Source organism: Crocodylus porosus, unplaced genomic scaffold (genome assembly GCF_001723895.1).
Source record: "Crocodylus porosus isolate Cpor-Errol unplaced genomic scaffold, CroPor_comp1, whole genome shotgun sequence".
In the NCBI taxonomy this organism is placed as follows: Eukaryota; Metazoa; Chordata; order Crocodylia; family Crocodylidae; genus Crocodylus; species Crocodylus porosus.
In genome coordinates this window covers 42,270,883-42,288,644 of record NW_017728951.1, presented here as the reverse complement: position 1 = coordinate 42,288,644, position 17,762 = coordinate 42,270,883, and the positions used below count along the sequence as shown (strand labels likewise).

The window sequence follows — 17,762 nt, the reverse complement described above, 5'->3', positions numbered from 1 at the left end:
TTTTGATAACAGGGACAGAAATCTGGGTTTTCTTCATAGGTATGCGAGCGACATGAAGCTAACTAATGCCTTTCAAAACCATAGAAGAATGAAACGAGGATCTGGGATGCTCATGTAGTGAAAATAAAGTGCATAGAATGTTTCCTACTCATACAATAGACAAGTATGTTGCTATTAAGCCACACATCCATGTCCTCATAAACAGATGTGGGTGGCCATTTTAAAGCATTTCAACAATTTCAGAAGTATTTGAATAGGCATTTTTACTTGTCTGAACAACAAACAATGAAAGCATGATTGGAAGAGAGGAAAGGCAATCCCAAAGCAGCCAGCTCCAGACTTGAAGAAAATATATGCAAGAGAAAAAAGCCCCAAAAGTCAGCAATCTGTCTGGGCACTATCTAGTATGGCAAATGACCACTTAAAGGATTCCCATTAAAACATGTATGTCTGTCTTTCAAATGTCCCCTCATGGCCCTAAGCTGGGCCTCGGAGTAATTGAAAAAGACTCTCCACCCTCTACAAAGCTAGCAGAGGGTGGACTTTGAGCTCTTTTCATATGCCCACAATTGGTAACACTCCCTATAAAGTCTCAGTACTTTGAATTACAGCTGGGCATATAAACCAAATTCATGTTCACAGCCTTCAGGCATTCAGATTCCATAGACAATTATTAACAGACGAGAACAGTTGCAATTACCCAGGTTGAAGTCTTGCAGAAAGGAAGCTCGTTGTTCATCTTCTATGGGATTCACATCAGAACCCTGATAAGGAACCAGACAGTCAATCAAGGAACAGACACAGCACCATGCAAATCAGTGGCCCACTCACAGCTAACACATACATGCCTTGGGGAAATGTGCTAGCAATTTAAGTGAATTTTTAAACATTTTCTAATTATTCCAAAACCAATAGTCCTGTTACTGATATTTGACCAAGAGAGAAATGTATTAAAAATTGTCAGTAATATATCTATTATTATCCACCTGGGCTTTCAAGCCATGAGGACACCAACAGTCATCTCTAGAAAAAGCTAAGAAATTTTGTTTCAAATAAAACAAAACATTCCAATAGTTTAACATGATGAGTCAACCAACAGGCCATATGCATTGGCATGATAACTCTGAAAGTCCTTATAAAACAGGAGGCAACACATTTCCTGTCAGCATCCCTTCTCTGAAGCAAGAGACATGACTTCCCTGGCCTAATTCTTTTTGCAGATCCTTTTTCTCAATCAATGACATTCCTTCTTTTAGATTTGGCAACATACCAAATGTAAGAGTAGTAGTAAATCTAATAGTAAAGGACACTCTTTTCTGAAGGCACTGGGCTTGGTATTACAAGACCTAGATCCCATGCCCAGCTCTGCTGTCAATTTACAGCATGGCCAGGAGGAAGGCACTGCCTTCTTCCCTACAGTTTCTCTACAATTGGTAAAATGGAGACATTACTTCTCCCTATCCTGAAAGAGGGACAGTAACACTTGTAAAGATCTTGGAGGTCCTGCCTTGGACGAAGCTACAGAAAAACAAAACTCATGTATAGAAGGACACAATAACATGGACTGACTTTTGAAATCTTTGCAATGACATCTTTAAACAAACTCTTGGCCAGCACAGCATCCATGGACCTTGAGCAGAAGCAGATGGATTAATGGCAGCAGGGTATGGGCATAGTCAGTCTTTCAGGGTCCATACTCCCTGCTCAGAATTCAGAGCAGTTGGAGCGTGTGATCTTTTAGTTGTAGGTAAAGAACATAAGAATGATCACTTCCTTGGTCAGCATGTCTATATAGCCCAATACCCTGTACATGGCAGAGATAGGATGCTGAGGAGGATATGGACAGAGCATGCTTAAAATTTTCCACCCCCTGCTCCTCACCCACTGCTGCTTTCAGCATTCAGAGAAATAGGAGTTCTGGTTCAAAGGCTGCACCCTATCTACCACGTTCAATACCTACAGATGGACAAAGGTCTGTTCCTCCATGAAGGTGTCCAATTTCCTTCTAGACTGAATTAAACTGTCAGCAATGAGATCTACAAGTTAATTACAACCCCTGTATGAAAAAGAACTTCCTATTGTCAGTTTAAAATCTACTGCCTAACAATTTCATTGTATGTCCTTTAGTTCTAGGATATGGGAGACAGTCAATAAACATCTATTTACTTTCTCTGTTCCATTTAATAACTTGTAAACATCTATAATGTCCCCTTTCAAGTGTCCCTTTTCTCAACTAAAAAGTCCAAATCCATTTTAGTCTCTCATCATACGGAAAGACCTCCATACCCCTGGGTATCCCTGCTGCCCTTCTCAGTTCCTTTTCCATTTCTCCTATACCCTCTTTAAAGTGGTGGAAGCAAAGCTGCACACCATTTTTACAGTGTAAATGCACCAAGATTTATAAGGGGCATAATGATACTTTCTCTCTTGTTCCCCTGGGTTATCTTTCCCAGGGCATAGTTTACAGCATAGGTTCTCATAGTGGAAAAAAACTATTGCCCAGCAGTTAGGGCACTGGCTTGGGGCTTAGAAGACTTAGGTCTTCTGCTCTCCCAGACTTCCTGTGCAACATTGGGCAAGTAATTTATTTCTTGACATCCTGGTGCATGCAAAAAGGGACATGCCGCAAAAATAAGTGCATTAAAGACTGTGAAGTGCTCAGATACTGTGATGATGAGGACCCTCTAGGTACCACAGACAGCCCACAACACAACCAGTTGTTAGGGCTGTGAATCAGAAGCCATCCAGACTCAGGGTTTGGTGGAAGGAGTCAGGGAGCCAGGATCACAAGAAATGGCAGATAGAAACCAAGTGAGGAACTGAATGTTAAGTTCCAGGGGTAACATCAGGAACTAGACGTCAATCATGCAGGAGTAACGCAGCAAGCACAGTGGAAGCATGTGCAGAGCAGCCTACAGCAGACAAACAGCTAGGATCTATAACTGGGTTGGGCCACCCACCCTTTTTTATGCTACTGACCTGAATCCTTTGGCACAGATTAGCTGAAGGGGGGAACAGGGCTCTATTTAAGTTTTTCAGGCATTAGTTTGCCTGATATGCCCCTGCTGCCCAGTCGCACTAATGAGGCTGATTGCTGGTAATCCTGACAAATAGATCACCCACACCACTTCACCAAACAATCAAGTAACTCGGAGATGGCAGGCCCTGGAGTTGGAAATTTAGCCCTGGATGACAAAACAAACACATGCCTCAAAGATCTTTAATACGCCAGGCAAAAGTCAGGGCTTCCATCTTTATCTCCTAAGAGACCCACCAGGGAATGGCATGAACTTCTACTATAGATCATAATAATTTTTAGGCTTTTCTTCTTTGTGCTCAAGTCCAGCAGTTTCATTTTGGTCTCCCACTCCCCCAAGCAAAACGTTTATTCTCCAGCCCTGCCCTCTTGTGAATCATTTACCAGTATCCAAGCTCTAAGCTCTGATCCATTTACAAACTGGAAAGCTGTAGTGAGACAAGAAAAGCACTGAGTGAATCAAAGTTTTCATCTGTTTCAAATATTAAGTGTAATCATGGAAAGGATTAACATTTTCCATGAGAGGAAGAGGCACTTTAGTTATCAACGAGACTGGAAATTTGCCAAGATGCCTCAAACTATCTACTGGGATTAAGATGCAGACTGTGACCATTAATCCCTTCAGCATTGGCAGTTCTTGATGTGTCCCTTATGTAGCAGTTATACTCATGCCAAGAAACTCTCCCCTCCACTTACAGCATCAAGGAGTTAATTGCTAAGAGTCAAGCCTGGATCCAGGCATTTCTTACTGGACATAGCTAACAAAGAAAAAATACCTGTGGCCTTTAAATGACATTTCTGTGCTAACTACCCATAGCAGGATGAAGTAGAAACAACTCCAGAGAACGCTTGTGTTGGTACTTCAACTTTTTCCTACCATTATACAGATTTTCCCTTCAGGGGACTTTGTTTCCCAGAATCATTTGCATTCGGTTCAGCAACCTGTCAAAGGATTCTACCCTGCCCAAGCCTGCTCGCTCTCCTCGCCCCACTCTGGCTGCTGCAAATGGAAAGGAAGGTTCCACTCTGTGTGTTACAGCAGTGCCTACGTGGTTTTATTGGAGGCCAGTATAGTGTTGTACCAGGTGCTATACTTGCATGGGGTAAGATACATCCCCTGCTCCAAAGAGTCCTCGGTGCAACCTCCTCTCCACTGTGCACACAGCATGTGCAGCCTGGCTCCCTCCTCTCCTGACTGCACATGCTGCGTGAATAGCCTGGATCCCCTCCATACCTCCCCTCCCTCCTCACAGCACAGGGAACCCCCCCTGCTGTGCACACATCCCTCCATGACCATGCACGCACTTGCAGGGTGGGCAGCCCAATTCCTGCATTCCTCAAGCTCAACGTGAGCAACCCAGGCCTCTCCCTTGCCATATACCCAGCACAGGCACTCCAGTGACCACCCGCTGCATCACCCTGCCCCACCTTCAGCAGTGGGGGCAGGAAGTAGAAGCCAGACAAGGCAGGAGAGCCTGAGGAACCCAACTACCAAGGCAGGAGCAATGGCAGGAAGTGGAGGACAGTGGCAGCTGGGTGTGAACTTGCAGGCCATACCCTGCACATGGCCTGTAATTTGACAGCCCTACACTAAGTCATCTGCTGTGGCTGCTGGTAATGGAGCCTCGATCCTCCTAGGGGACAGAAGCTCACCACCTTTCAGGGACTGGTACATGGCTGGCACTTGTGTTTCACTCCTTCTGCCTAAGTTCAAAGTAATTAACTCATGGGTCAGGAAGATGCACTCAGAGGGGCTACAGCAGTTTTGCAAAAACTTCATTATTAACAACTGTAACATTCTATGAGTTTGAGTGGCAATCTGTCACAGTATTACAAATCTCTACACCTTCTCTGCATTTTCTTTTCCTTGCTCCTGCAGATAAGATTTTGGTTCATTGTGCGATGGGCCGCAGCCGATCAGCTGCCTTGGTCCTGGCTTATCTGATGATCTATAAGAACATGACTGTCGTTGATGCCATAGAGCAAGTGGTGAAACACCGATGTGTCCTCCCGAATCGTGGCTTCCTGAAACAGCTGAGAGAATTGGACATAGCATTGGCTTTGGAAAGGACAAACTCTAAGAACAGCTCCCAGTCCAATGGGGAGAAGAACAGCCCAGAGATCTAGCATTCTGGGTCATCTTTACCTGAAAAATAGACTTAGTAAAAGAAAAAAACAGTGTTGGTAAATAATACTTTCCAGAGAACTGTTACCTGTAAAGCATAAATAGCAGTTAAAATGCCCTAAAGAAAACCTTAATTGGGAAATAGATAAATGGAGAAGGGAAGCAGTGTCAAAGTAGTTTTGCTATGCAAGCTCTCTGTGTGTTTGTCTGCCTCTCTCCTCCTCCCCGCCCTGGCAAGACACACACACACACACACTCCCCATGCTTTAATGCTTTTCTATAGGACTGTTCTACAAAGGGAAGAAAGGGAGGAGCTTATGCTGAAGTTATTGGTTCCAGAAGAACTACAGGGTAAACGGGTGGAGTAATACATAAGAGCATTAACTATGTTTCAGACCAAACTGCTGCTGATACCTTATTATAATAACTGTTATAGAGGGCCTGTTGTTGTAAAGCAAGATGTGAAGAGATAGTCCATTTCATGGCAAATGACTGTATATCTACTACATTTGCTTAACAATATGCAACAACCCTGCCATGGTACAACACGTATTTATCAAATGCTCTGTATGGCATTAACCCAAAAAGGGAGCATGAGCCCAGCTTTGCCTGCTTTGCCTCAAGTTAGGATAACCCTACTGCATCATCACTCACCCCATAACATTAGCTACTAATTGAGTGTGCATTGTGAGTAAAGGTTGTAGGATCTGGAGGCAGGGCTAAGGGCCTTGTTACACCGTAAGTTTAGGTGGCTTCTGGAGCTCTTAACCCCTGAATTGGCTGCATGTTAATATCTTTAAGTGACTTAAAGCACTTGTTATTCAATTTAAAGTTACACTACTCCAAGTCAGGGTTATTTCTAATCCACCTAATTTGGCTCCTGTTCCATTAAGGGGTGGCCACTCCCTATAACTATTTAGCTCAAATTGAAGACCTCCAGCAACCAAGGATGCAGCGGCCCCTCCTGAGTCAGGGTGCAGCAGGGCTAGGCATGGCGCCTTGCCCTGCAGGGATGTTGGGTGGGGTGAACAACACAGACCTAGAGTGCCCAGCTACTGCAGTGCATCTGGCTACTGCCCAGACCACCTCACTGCTCCCTGAGGTGCTGCAGGGTAGAAAAACTCCTGAGAAAAAAGGGATCAGGCCCCTCAGAGCTCAGGCAGCATGGCCAGTCAGAAGCTCACCCCCTCTATGCTGCCAGCAGGTGGGTTGCTGGCTGGCCAATTGGGCACTGCCTGAGCTCCAAGGGTCTTGATCCTTTTCAGAGCTCAGGTAGCACCTGGCCACCTAGCCAGCAACCTGGGCAGGGGTGGGGGCGAGAGGTAAATATGGCATTACCAACATCATGTTTCAGCTCAGTTTTGTTACTCAAGGGCCAGCAAAAGTTGGGGACCAGTGATTTAGTAAAGCCAGTCCTGTTGGAAATCAGTCATAATACATAGTCTCTACTAAAACTCCAATCTGCTTTCTGTTGACAAGGCCAGAATAAAATGTTTATATGAAAGCTCAGTATGTAATTTGAATTAACCACATAAGTAATAAAACTAACTATTAAGTATTAGCCTCTTGTTCTGATTTTGATCAAAATTCAGCTTTTTAGTCTGGCTTTTCCAGCCTACTGCTATAGCCCTGTCTTGCTTAATTGACCAGAAAGTAGTTGACCTATAACCATGTAACAATTTGGAGGGTTTCCTTGTAGGGGATGGTATTGCACTAGACACCATATTTGCTCTCAGAGAGATGGGGCCTGAGCCATCAGGAGAATGTTAATTATGGTCTAGCACCCTACGGCTTGGATGCTGATATAACAGGCCACTATTGCTTAACTTATAGTATAGCAATTCCAGACATCTCGTTAACCTTCATTATGAAATCTTACTGTGACCTGTTGACCCTTAGACTTCGGTAGGCTTCAGCTATCCAGGAAAGGATATCCAGAACTAAGAGAGATTCTGGAGGTCTTTTAGGTGGTATAGGTATGGGTTTAGGTCTGGTGAATTCAACTAGTACTGAAGTAATAATGAATAAATTATCTCAAGCTGCCAAGTGGCTACAATAAGTAAAGAAGCCAATTACTGCCTCGATCTTCGAGATCATGCATCAGGTAATAAATAATGTCCATGTGTTACCACTATGGCATCAAGCCAATCAACTAGAACAACTGCTGGTCATAAAAGTTTTAGAAAAGTCCCCAAATGGTACCAGACTCACTTTATCTTGTGCCTAGGCTCAGTCATGTGTATAAATAGTCATGAGTGGTATCATAAAACAGGGATACTCAGGAGTCATCCCACTGGAATTCAAATAGTTAATTGTAAAGGTGGCTATGGAAACTGAGTTGGGGCTTACGGACTGGTGGAGATTAATACATTTTGAATAAACCAGAAAAGAAACATGTTGGCAACTATTCACACCATCACTGAGGCGAAAATTAATGTTATCCACCCTATCGTTAGCTTAGAAAATCGACTAAACTATTCGCTGTTCCTACCAAAGTTAGACACTCAGTTGCTTGGGTTTCAGACACAAGTTGGTAATCATAGCAAGCAAATAGTCCTGGTGGATGTAAGTCTGTGTATTGTCCAAGAAGGACGAGGATATATTTGTGAGGGGGTTCACCGCCCTGTGAAGGACCTGTGTTGGACTCCTCATGACAACAACTCTAGTGAGTGCTATTTTAAAATATTCCCAAGACAATTCCTCTACTAGTATTTATGTAGTCAGTACACAATGTATCTGTGTAAGTTCATGGTACCCCTATGTAATTTTAAACCATTGGGTGAATGTTAGTGTGTGTTGGCACAACGGAACTTTCTGTACCCGCCATACTACCCATGTCTTCCAACGCAATGCGAATCTTGTGGTGCCTTACACCTACAATCTATACCTAGTCTGAAGCTAATTGCAAATTTGTCTATATATAATGAGGTCAGGCCCAGTCATATTGGGATGGACTAGTCCATACTGTGAGAGAGAGAAGGAGCCAGCAGGCTCCAAGGCTCCCGGACTAAGCAGAGGGCCAGCGGCCCCAGGTCCACAGCCCCAAGGAGCCCGGCAGAAATTCCCCTTACCCAGGTGTGTTGGGAAGGGAGGGGCCGATATCCCCCCCCCCATAAAGGAGAGGCCAGGATTGGAAAGCGGCAACGCAGAGGAGCATGAGCATGCTTTTTTTTTTTTTTTTTTTGCACCGGTCCTGGAAACACTGCAATACCAGGTCAATGAATGGAGTGGACAGCGCACGCTCCGGTTCCACCACCCAGTACCAAAAAGAATTTGCTCAACATGAGCGGAATGCGGGGAGAGGCTGCAGGGCAGGCTGAAAGCAATGTTGAGTGCTGGTAGGAGCCTCTGGCAGAGAGCAAAACCCCAGCGGGGTTTACTGGTCCCTGCGGGGAGTAGAACTGTTTGTTTACCAGCCGGCAGCTGGCTGAGCCCGGGGGGAGAAGGGTACCGTAATAACCCTAATAGAGGGGCACTTCTGACTTTGGGTACCGTAGTCCCTGTAATAGGGGCACCGTGCAATAGGGAACTTAAGTTGTTAAAAAGGAATCTCATTAAGCCCTACAAGGGGGCTCTCCAAGAGCCAACAAAGGGGTGCTTGACTCCTCGAAGGTCAAGCTTGAGTTGGAAGGCAGCTGCAGACAGATGGAGCAGCTACACAGATGAGGGGAACCTTCGTGGTTGTCATGTTTGTTTTGATTGACCTTTCTTTTGTGGATTATCTGGGAGGAACTGAGGATACGTGGCCAGACCAACTGGTTGGCCACCACCTGGTGGAATGGGCAAGGGTGTAGGGGTGGCAGAGCCCTCAGAAACTCGGGACCTCACAAGACACCAGGGAGATTCATAATTGGACTACACGCGAAGGCATCTGAACCAACTCCATTAAGATCAAGTCATGGCAGGCAAAACGTATGCGTGTGAGACCCCAATTATAGCTGATGCCACCCTAGGCAACCGGCAGGCGGCGTCTGTTAGGTAGGTCCACAGGGGACAGTGATACCCGACACATACTAAGACAATTAATCACACATGATGGAGTACAACAGTCGTTAATTGCTAACACAGAAAAAGCCTAACAGATATATATTAAGGTAGTACACAAGAACCATGAAATTATTCACATCCTAGACCGTTTTGCTGAAACTGTGAAACACCAATGGTGGGAAACATTGATGGGATAGAGCCCCATAGCCACTGGAGTTTTGAATATCTCACTCCCAATTGTCTAGATCCTGATTTGCTCAGGCATGTATGGGATAGAAGGTTGGCTATGTGTATAGTATGATTGAAAGAGCACATCCAAAAATGCAAATGACTGAGTTGTTGTATAGTAAGTTTGTGAAACTGAAACAGAACACGTATGAGGATATGAGTAGAGAGACTGAGAGTATGTATGATAATGTTTAAGTGACGTAATTGGATGAATAAATTTGTGGTTTCCAAGTTTGGATTGACGTTGTTATATGCTTGTTGAAGTAAGCAGAATGACACCAGGCCAAGGTCTTGAAAAGTTTCCCATCCGAAGAGTAACATGAGACTGCTTGAGGAGTGGTAGACGGGTGTTTCCAAGTGTGACTGAGGGTGATTCAGAGACAATGAGGGAGGCAACAAAGCAGAGATGTCAGTGTGCCGTGGAGGTATTTTGCTCCAGACTCTGGTGTTCTGTGGGGCTCCAGTCCTTTGATTGTCTATTACAAGCCTCACAGAAGTAGAAAGGGTTGGGTCCCCAGCCTTCTTTCCTTCTGGGTGTGCTTTGCATGTAAGATAGCAGCCCTCTGCCTCTTCGTAGTAAGTATTACCGCATCCCACCTTCTTCATTTTCCTATCCTTTGTTGGTGCTGGTGGTGGGGTACCCCTTTCCCTGAAGGAGTGGAAGGTACGCCACTAGGTGCAGCGGCTCAGATGTTGAGAGGATAGAGACTGGAGTCGGTGACCAGTGGCCGTAGTATAATATACATCTCCCTATTTAATAAAATCCCCCCCCACCCCCTAGCCTCTGTCTGAATTATACTGTAGTGATAAGAACCATTAGATTAGATAGTAGTCATTCATTAATTAGATATGGATAGACTTTAGTTGTAGTTAATATTAGTCCTTATAGTAGTGTTGTTTGAACTGTTATAATTTAGCTGTGGTGTCTGTTAAATGTATGATTTCTATAATAAACTGTTTATTCATTTCAGTTTATAACTTGTGTGAGTGTGCTAATTAATCACAGCCCACTAATTGCCAGGTTAACTAGGTGGTGAGTAGACATGCCCATATTAACCTGTTAACTGACCCAGGGTCAAAAACCACCCCTCATTGACCTCGATTTAATTAGTCCTAATTAAGCCCAGGGTCAACAGACCATGGAACATAACCTGATTGGAGAGGTATAGCTGAGAATGCTAATGATACTTGTCACACACAAAATGACCTAATGCTTTGCAAACTTCTTGTTATGAAACCACGAGTAGAAACTAAAGCTGTATTATGTTTCCATAGCTGTGGAAAATATAATGATATAGAGACTACAAAATGTTTATAACTGTGTTCTATGGACCATTGAAGCTACATAAGCTCTCCCAGTGACTGAATGATTAGGGCAGCCCCACAACTCTCAACTTCTTAACCCATGACTGCAGGAGCCCTTGTCTTTCCATTGTTTCTTCTCCCCAGGACCTCAACCTCTCTATCATCATAATTCTAGGGGATTAATCTTGTTCATTTCAATGTTTTGGGTTCCTTCTAGTTCTGTTATACATAAGTTATTCTAGTCTCATTGCCTTATTAGCTGCAAACTTTTCAGTGCTCCATTAAGTGACTTAAGCAACATCTGTTACACATTTGTTCTCTTATACTCTTCCTTAAGGGAAGAAGTATGAAAGTGTGTGCACACATGCGTATGTGTGTGTGTGTTCACTTTGGAATTTCCAAAATATGCATTATTATATGCTTCATAGAGAAGTCAAGGCCAAACTGCGTCCCTGCCCTTGGAGCAGACCATAAAGAGGCTGGGGTGGTTCTTTAGCTTCTCTAAGATTTTGTTCCACCGTTACACTGTGGCCATTAAGAGAGCTGTTTCTAGGAAAGCCATTTTATACCCTTAGAGTAGAAAGGTCTATCATTCCAGTGAAGTTCAGTTGTTCAGGAGACACTCTATTACTTTTCTGTCTCCTCCCCAGATATCACTTCAGTGTACATCCCAATTCTTTTTTCTCTTCATTCCCCAATTCATTACTTCTCCACTGAACACCCTGCCTCCCTATGGAGGTTGTATTGTTTAACAAAACAATTGCAGGCCCAGAGCCAGACACCCTAACGTTCTGTCCTCAGTTGTGCCACTGGCTGTCTATGACTTCTTGAACAGGTCATCCATTGTTTCACCAGCAGAGGTTCCCTGACAGAGCCAAAGGAGAGCATGTGTCAGGAGCTCTTATCCAGCACATTTCTAGAGGGAGCGGAATTAATTTGGCTGGTGTAATCAAGCTCTTAACTTCTCTGCTCCAGTTCACCATTTCTACACTGGTGGCAATACTAAAAATCACAGAATACTTGATATCCATTAGGGACATTACTTTTCAGTGCATTTTATGTTACAAGTGCTCAGATGATACCATGATAGGAGACAACATAATCCTTAAGGCAAAAGTCAAAGTGCACAGGAAGATTTTCTGACCTAGTAGCTGCTAGACAGGCAAGCAAGGAAACTATGCTGTTGATGGCATCCTCTGGGTTGTCCATTCCTTCTCTCAAAATGAGAAACCCAGGCATAGCATAATGGAGAGAGCACACCAATGAGGAGAATCAGCTCCCAGTTTACACAGGAGCAGGACACACAGACTCACACTACAAGATCAGGAGCATAAGCAATCACAGAAGACATAGGAGGTACAAATATACAATGACCAAAATAACACCATCCAATTTTATCTTGCTCTTGCTAAATGGTCCCCAAGCCCAAATTCAAAAGAACTCCTTCCTGTCGTGTTTAAAGGTTTTATCTTCTACACATGATTTACTGAGACATGAGAAAGCAAGAAAAAATAGGTTTGTTCAATGCAATGGGATTTCTTCTCCTGTAATGGTGCTCGGAACAAAAAGTAACAGCTAAAACAATATATGTTGTTCCTCATGAGAAAAATGAAATTTCCTTTGGGCTGCTAAGAGGAGGCTTATGCTTAGCATTAAAAAAGAACGATGCTTCAAATAAAAACAGGTTTAATGAGGTTCAGCATGTCTGCTTTAAAATAAAAAAGGAAAAAACGACAGTGTAAGTTAACCTGACAATGGAAAACGAAACATTTACAAACCACCATGCTGTTTTCATTATCCAAGACAGAATTGTTGTTATTCTCTCAGTCATCACTGTTTATATTCACTAGCAACAAGCACTCCCTTGCTCCATTGGGTTTAGACACACTCCAAAAATTACTGTGTCCAAACATGGTTGCCAACCATTGAATTCACTGACACAAATCCCAACACATGGCACTGATCTACTCTGCTCACTGACCCCTCTTCAGCCTTGTGTCAACTAACAGAAACACTGCCGCCCAACTCCACACTGAAATTCTGTAACATGGACCTGGACATGTTTTTTTCCCACTTTATCAAGAAAGATGCTCTTAAAACAAAAAAAGCCAAGCCACACCTACTTATTTGCATCCTTTTAGAACAGTCATCACTGTCTCCTAGTATTTTTGCCCTTCTAATGCAAGAGCTCAGTTAGAGAGGCTCATCTTCACAGCACTTGAAATAATGGAGTCATAGCAGAGGAAGCCAAGGCGTTCTCTTGTTGTGTACCAGGTGAACCACAGCCCCAGCACAGAACAGTTGTGGGGAATAGGGTTGGGGCATGGACAGTTTAATGTCTGGAAGTGGGATGTTGGTGGGGATGTCTCAGTGCCCCAAGCAGCTGGGGTTCTATATGAAGTAGCCAATTTATTTAAAGACAGAATGAAGCTGTTTTTTTGGGAATGGGAATCAAGGCAGAGTTGTGCTGCTGAGCATTTTTGTCGTGGATTAGTTAGTATAAGCACCACTTGCGCAGTTTAAGAACTAACTGCAGATAAGTAGTTTTCAAAACCACGTATTTAGAAGCCTTTCAGCTGCTCTTTGTGAGGTCCTAAACTTTAATGTGAGTGTGATGATAGAGGACTTCCCATTCCTTGGACTCCCAGGGCAGAATACTAGGTTATTGTTCAGACACACAGTCTACAAAACTCATGCTACAGCAGAATCTGACAACAGCCAAGAGGAGGAGTTAATAGTTTCCTCTCTGTTGTCTGTTCTGTATGTTATGTGCCCCAAAAAACCTCAGACTCCACATCCCTGAAGATAAGCTAAACACAAACCAAACTACTGACAGGCAATGGGTAGCCACAATGCACAATGAACCACCAGACTTTTCCAATTCTGGATTTTCCAGCCATCCCATGCTTACATTATCTGGGGTTTTTGTCTCCTTTCAAGGCAAGAACTATTTAGCTCCAGGGAACCACAGACAAGAGCGATCACAATGATTATGAATGCTTTCACTGAACAAAGAGCACTTTTTGGAAATGAGAAGGGAAACAGGAACTGGCCAGCTAGGAAATATTGCACCGATTCATGACATTGTACTCCTTGGTGGAGCAAACATATCCACCATCTACTGAGGAATGCAGAGGGCTTTCAACAACAGTTAAATTGGTTTATATCTACCTATAACCTGAGGTTGTGCCTAAACACTCCATATCTTCAGGGTACTCTGTGGTCTGGGCCCAGAACACATAAAAGATGGACTGAGGCTCCAGGACAAAGACTACAGTCAATAACTCTCCCCTGATGCAATGCAACCCTCCACAAGGGAATAGCTCATTCATGGAGGAGACTGAGCTTCGTTAGGACCAGTCTGGGACTATGCAAGGAACTTCCACTGAAACCAAAAACACTCACAGATTTCAACATCTTCTGCTCCAAGTGCAAGGCACATTTCTTAGACCTTGCCTTCTCTAAAGTGACATGCAGATTTAAAAGAACTCCCACCACAAGAAAGCAGGCTCTAAAAGGCTTACTGTCCCTCTTCCTAGGAGGGGAAGATGAGACATTAAAACAACATTTAACAGTTGCAACTCACGTTTGTTTAACATACACTGAAGGAATTCCAATGCTAGGGGGAAAGCATGGTAATAAAGAACCTGCATAGAACAGGATACTAGAAATTTGGGCCTTTCTAAGCCTTGGAGACAGCCTAGGTAGATGTTCCAGTATATCTATTTTCTTAACTTCCTTCTCAGAAGCCTAGAGGAGTACTGCTTCCTGGAAGTGGGTTTCTGGCTTCCTGGCTAATCTAACTGTACAGTAGAAATGGTACTTGCCCATCCCTCAGAAGTCTGGAAGACTTTTGTCTTCTATCGACTTGGATATTCAGCACAGGCTTGAGCCCCACAAGTCTCCCCACAAATGATGCCTACAGGTGTGGGGATGTTCATGATCCAGCCATACCTCACTTCTGGGAACTGGGATAACACCATATTCATTTTTGAGGAGCCACCAAATGGCTCTGATAGAGGGATGTAAGGGATAGACAGATGCAAATCAAATGGACAACAGTCAGGTTTCTCGATTTATACACAAATGTCTTGGAAGTCCAGCAAAGGGTCCATCTGAATTGTGTGGAGCTCAATGTACATTCAGCTGCATCTAAAGAGTCCTCATAGGCTTTGTCAGGTGGTCCTTTACCCTTCTTGCTCCCGCTCAAAGATCTTTAGGCAGCTTCTAAAAACTACGGAGACAACAGACCTTTCTACTATGTGCTGAGGGAATTAACTAGAGACAGCTGACTCAGACTTCCTCCCTGGACAGTCCTTGCACTAAGGGAAGGCAGCTTCTTCTTATTCTGAGAAAGAGTTAACTATTGTCCTCTTTGCTAATCCAAGCCTGCACACACTTTTGTTTCAGTGCTCTGCACCTTTGATGACAGCCATGATTTGAAGCATTTGTATGTTAACAGGACCCTTTGACTTGGAGCTACATCAAAACAAAAAGCTTCTTAAGAGCTAGGTGCTTGCACAGGTGAGCTACTGTGCAGCAAGAAACACACATAGATATGATTCTATTTCCTGTGGTTTGGGTGCCCCTGGCAAGGCAGAGGGGTTTTCCAAAGAATCCCACCTGGGATAGTAAACAAATGCTAAAAATCAGTGTGTGTGTCTTTTTGGCATGCTCTTAGGTCTGCTGCTCTAGTGACCACTGCCTGCAGGCTGTGTCTGATGTTTGTATTAAGCCTGTTCTCAGATTGCTCTGTACACCACACACTGGCTCTTTCTGGCTTCCTGTAGCTGCTGCAGTAAAGAAATTCTTGAAAGGCTTCCCTTAGGCTGGTTTTAGTGTATGCTGTAGGTGCCACAGAGATGTTAGTCAGCTGTGGGGAGAGAAAGGGAGGAAGAACATCCATAAGGCCATCTTTCAGTCACTGGGTGACCCAGTGCTGTGACTCTTGCGAACCCCAGCTGTAGCACTTGCTGGAAGGACTGCCACATAAGGAATATTAACACAAAAGGGTACCAGCACCAGCAGCCTCAGAGACAGGAAGAAGTCAGCTGAAAAAAGACACTGTTACATCCAGTATCCTGACTCAGGATGGGAATTCTGCTGTATCAGCATTGCTTGTTACCCGCCTGACAATCATTGAAAAAAAGATGATGTTGACTGTCTGCATTAATAAGCAGCAGACAACAGAAGATGCCTTTTCTACAGCACCTTCCTTTGGAGGACCTCAGATCACTTCTACAAACAGGACTTTATTAAACTCACTCATTAGCCCCATTTTACAGAGGAGAAAAAGAAACCAAGGGAGACTGATTTGCCAAACTTACAAAGGAAGTTTGTAGCACAGCCAGGAAATAAAACCCCATCCTCCTCATTAAGTACAGACTTCTCACCATTACTGCCTTGGCAACAGCTTTGGATCACTGAATATCTGGACTTCATTTGTAGTAACAACAAAGTAGTCCCCAGATACCTGTGACATCCAGTCACTCACACTTGGTATAATAGGCTTAATAGTCACAAAAAGGGCATGCTTCCTTTGTATACAAACAGTCCATCAAAAGAAGTTTCATGCCTCAACTGTCTATTATTATATCCTTGAAGTGCAATTCTGTACAGTTTTGTACAGTTGTAGGTGACCCCTTTGGCTATTATGCCAGACTGCTCGGTTATTTTTAAATGCTCCATTGCCACCATCCTCTTATATACAACTTCCTATAGATATTTGTATCAGTCTATGTGATTGGTAGATGTCTGATCTACTGATAAAAATTAAATGTGTGAAGGCATTGGGGTGCATGGATTTATATGAGAACTCTTCACCTCTGCCCAGGTCCATGTTAGGAGTGTTTCACTGATTGGGATAGGCTAGGAAAACAATTTGGGTGTGAACGCAGATTATACCAGCAAAACTGTGCTTCCAGCTTCCTGCCCCACTGCCCGTTCCCCTCCACAGCCCTATGAAAACAAACTATGCAAGCAAAAAAGCCCAGTTTTGCAAATATAGCAGCACCTAATTAGGGGCCTTTGCAGGCAGAGTCACACTGAATGGGATTACATTACATTATACCAAACCAATATAACCACACTGGCAAATGCTTGTATTATAAACATGGCCTAAACAGTAGCATTCTCCACCAGGTCAGTCAGCAGTCAGACTTTTTCCCATAGCTAGTAAAAACAGAAAGGTTTCTGCTGACCAAACAATGCCCTCCATTTGCACCGGTGCAACCTCATTCTTTCAATTATGGCCACAATAGCATCTTTGAAAACTCAAGTGTGTCCAGCTACAGCTGACTGTAACTGAGCAAATAATTCTGTTGATGCAGTAGATGGGAGAAGAACATCTCTGTTTTATGATGGTTTTGCACAGGTAATGACAGCAAAAGCTTTGTGATCAAAGTGAGCAGAGGGAAGGATAAATATACACACGGAACAGATCTGTTGAGAAGAAGGTGTCTTCTTATAAAACAGTGCTCAGCACAGAAATACACTTCAGAGGTGCCATGGACTAAAAAAAAAATGTCAAAAGGATTTGTCTTGTTGAAAGAAATTTGGTCTTGAAATAAAGATTTTGGAAATCATTCCCTGCATACACACAGCACATCATTTTCCACGCCATTTTTAACCACACATTGCAATGAACAGCTCTAGCAATATGTTGGAGTCAGCATGCTCAGTGCTGGAGCACCACATGCTGAAATAACAAGAATTGGGCTTGATGTGCCAGTGTGTTACAGCACTATGAAGCTGGAGTAACACAGCAGTGGATAAGGCCCAGCTGTCTTCCTTTTTGATTTAATATAACTGTACAAAATAAGGTTATACATGATGCTGCTTCTATTTCAATGTGCAATCGGCTAATGAACAAAGGTGCAGCATTCCAGCCACATGCACACTCACTAGAACTCTGTTCATCTCACACCACACATTGAAAAGAGCACAATGTTCTCTTCAATCCTCCTTTTCATTTCCCCCAAAATAAAGATGAATGGAAGCTTATGGCAAAAATACAATGACAGATGCTAATCCTGCAAAGACTTGCACATATTCTTACTTTATGCACTGCAAAAGCCTTGC

The 17,762-nt window shown here is 43.5% G+C and overlaps 1 protein-coding gene and 1 long non-coding RNA gene across 2 annotated transcripts in view; one reads left to right on the top strand and one right to left on the bottom strand.

The window, feature by feature from the left end:
• Positions 1-3,462, bottom strand: part of LOC109324330 — a 29,679-nt gene extending 26,217 nt beyond the window's left edge. The window contains exon 1 of the long non-coding RNA XR_002104904.1: positions 1,570-3,462. This is a non-coding gene — a long non-coding RNA (uncharacterized LOC109324330). The remainder of the gene's footprint in view (positions 1-1,569) is intronic.
• The window catches only part of DUPD1 (dual specificity phosphatase and pro isomerase domain containing 1), a 31,358-nt gene extending 25,975 nt beyond the window's left edge, over positions 1-5,383 (top strand). The window contains exon 4 of the mRNA XM_019556327.1: positions 4,917-5,383. Within this exon, the coding sequence (XP_019411872.1) occupies positions 4,917-5,164 (248 nt within the window). The 3' untranslated portion in view covers positions 5,165-5,383. The remainder of the gene's footprint in view (positions 1-4,916) is intronic.
• Positions 5,384-17,762: the final 12,379 nt, after the last annotated feature.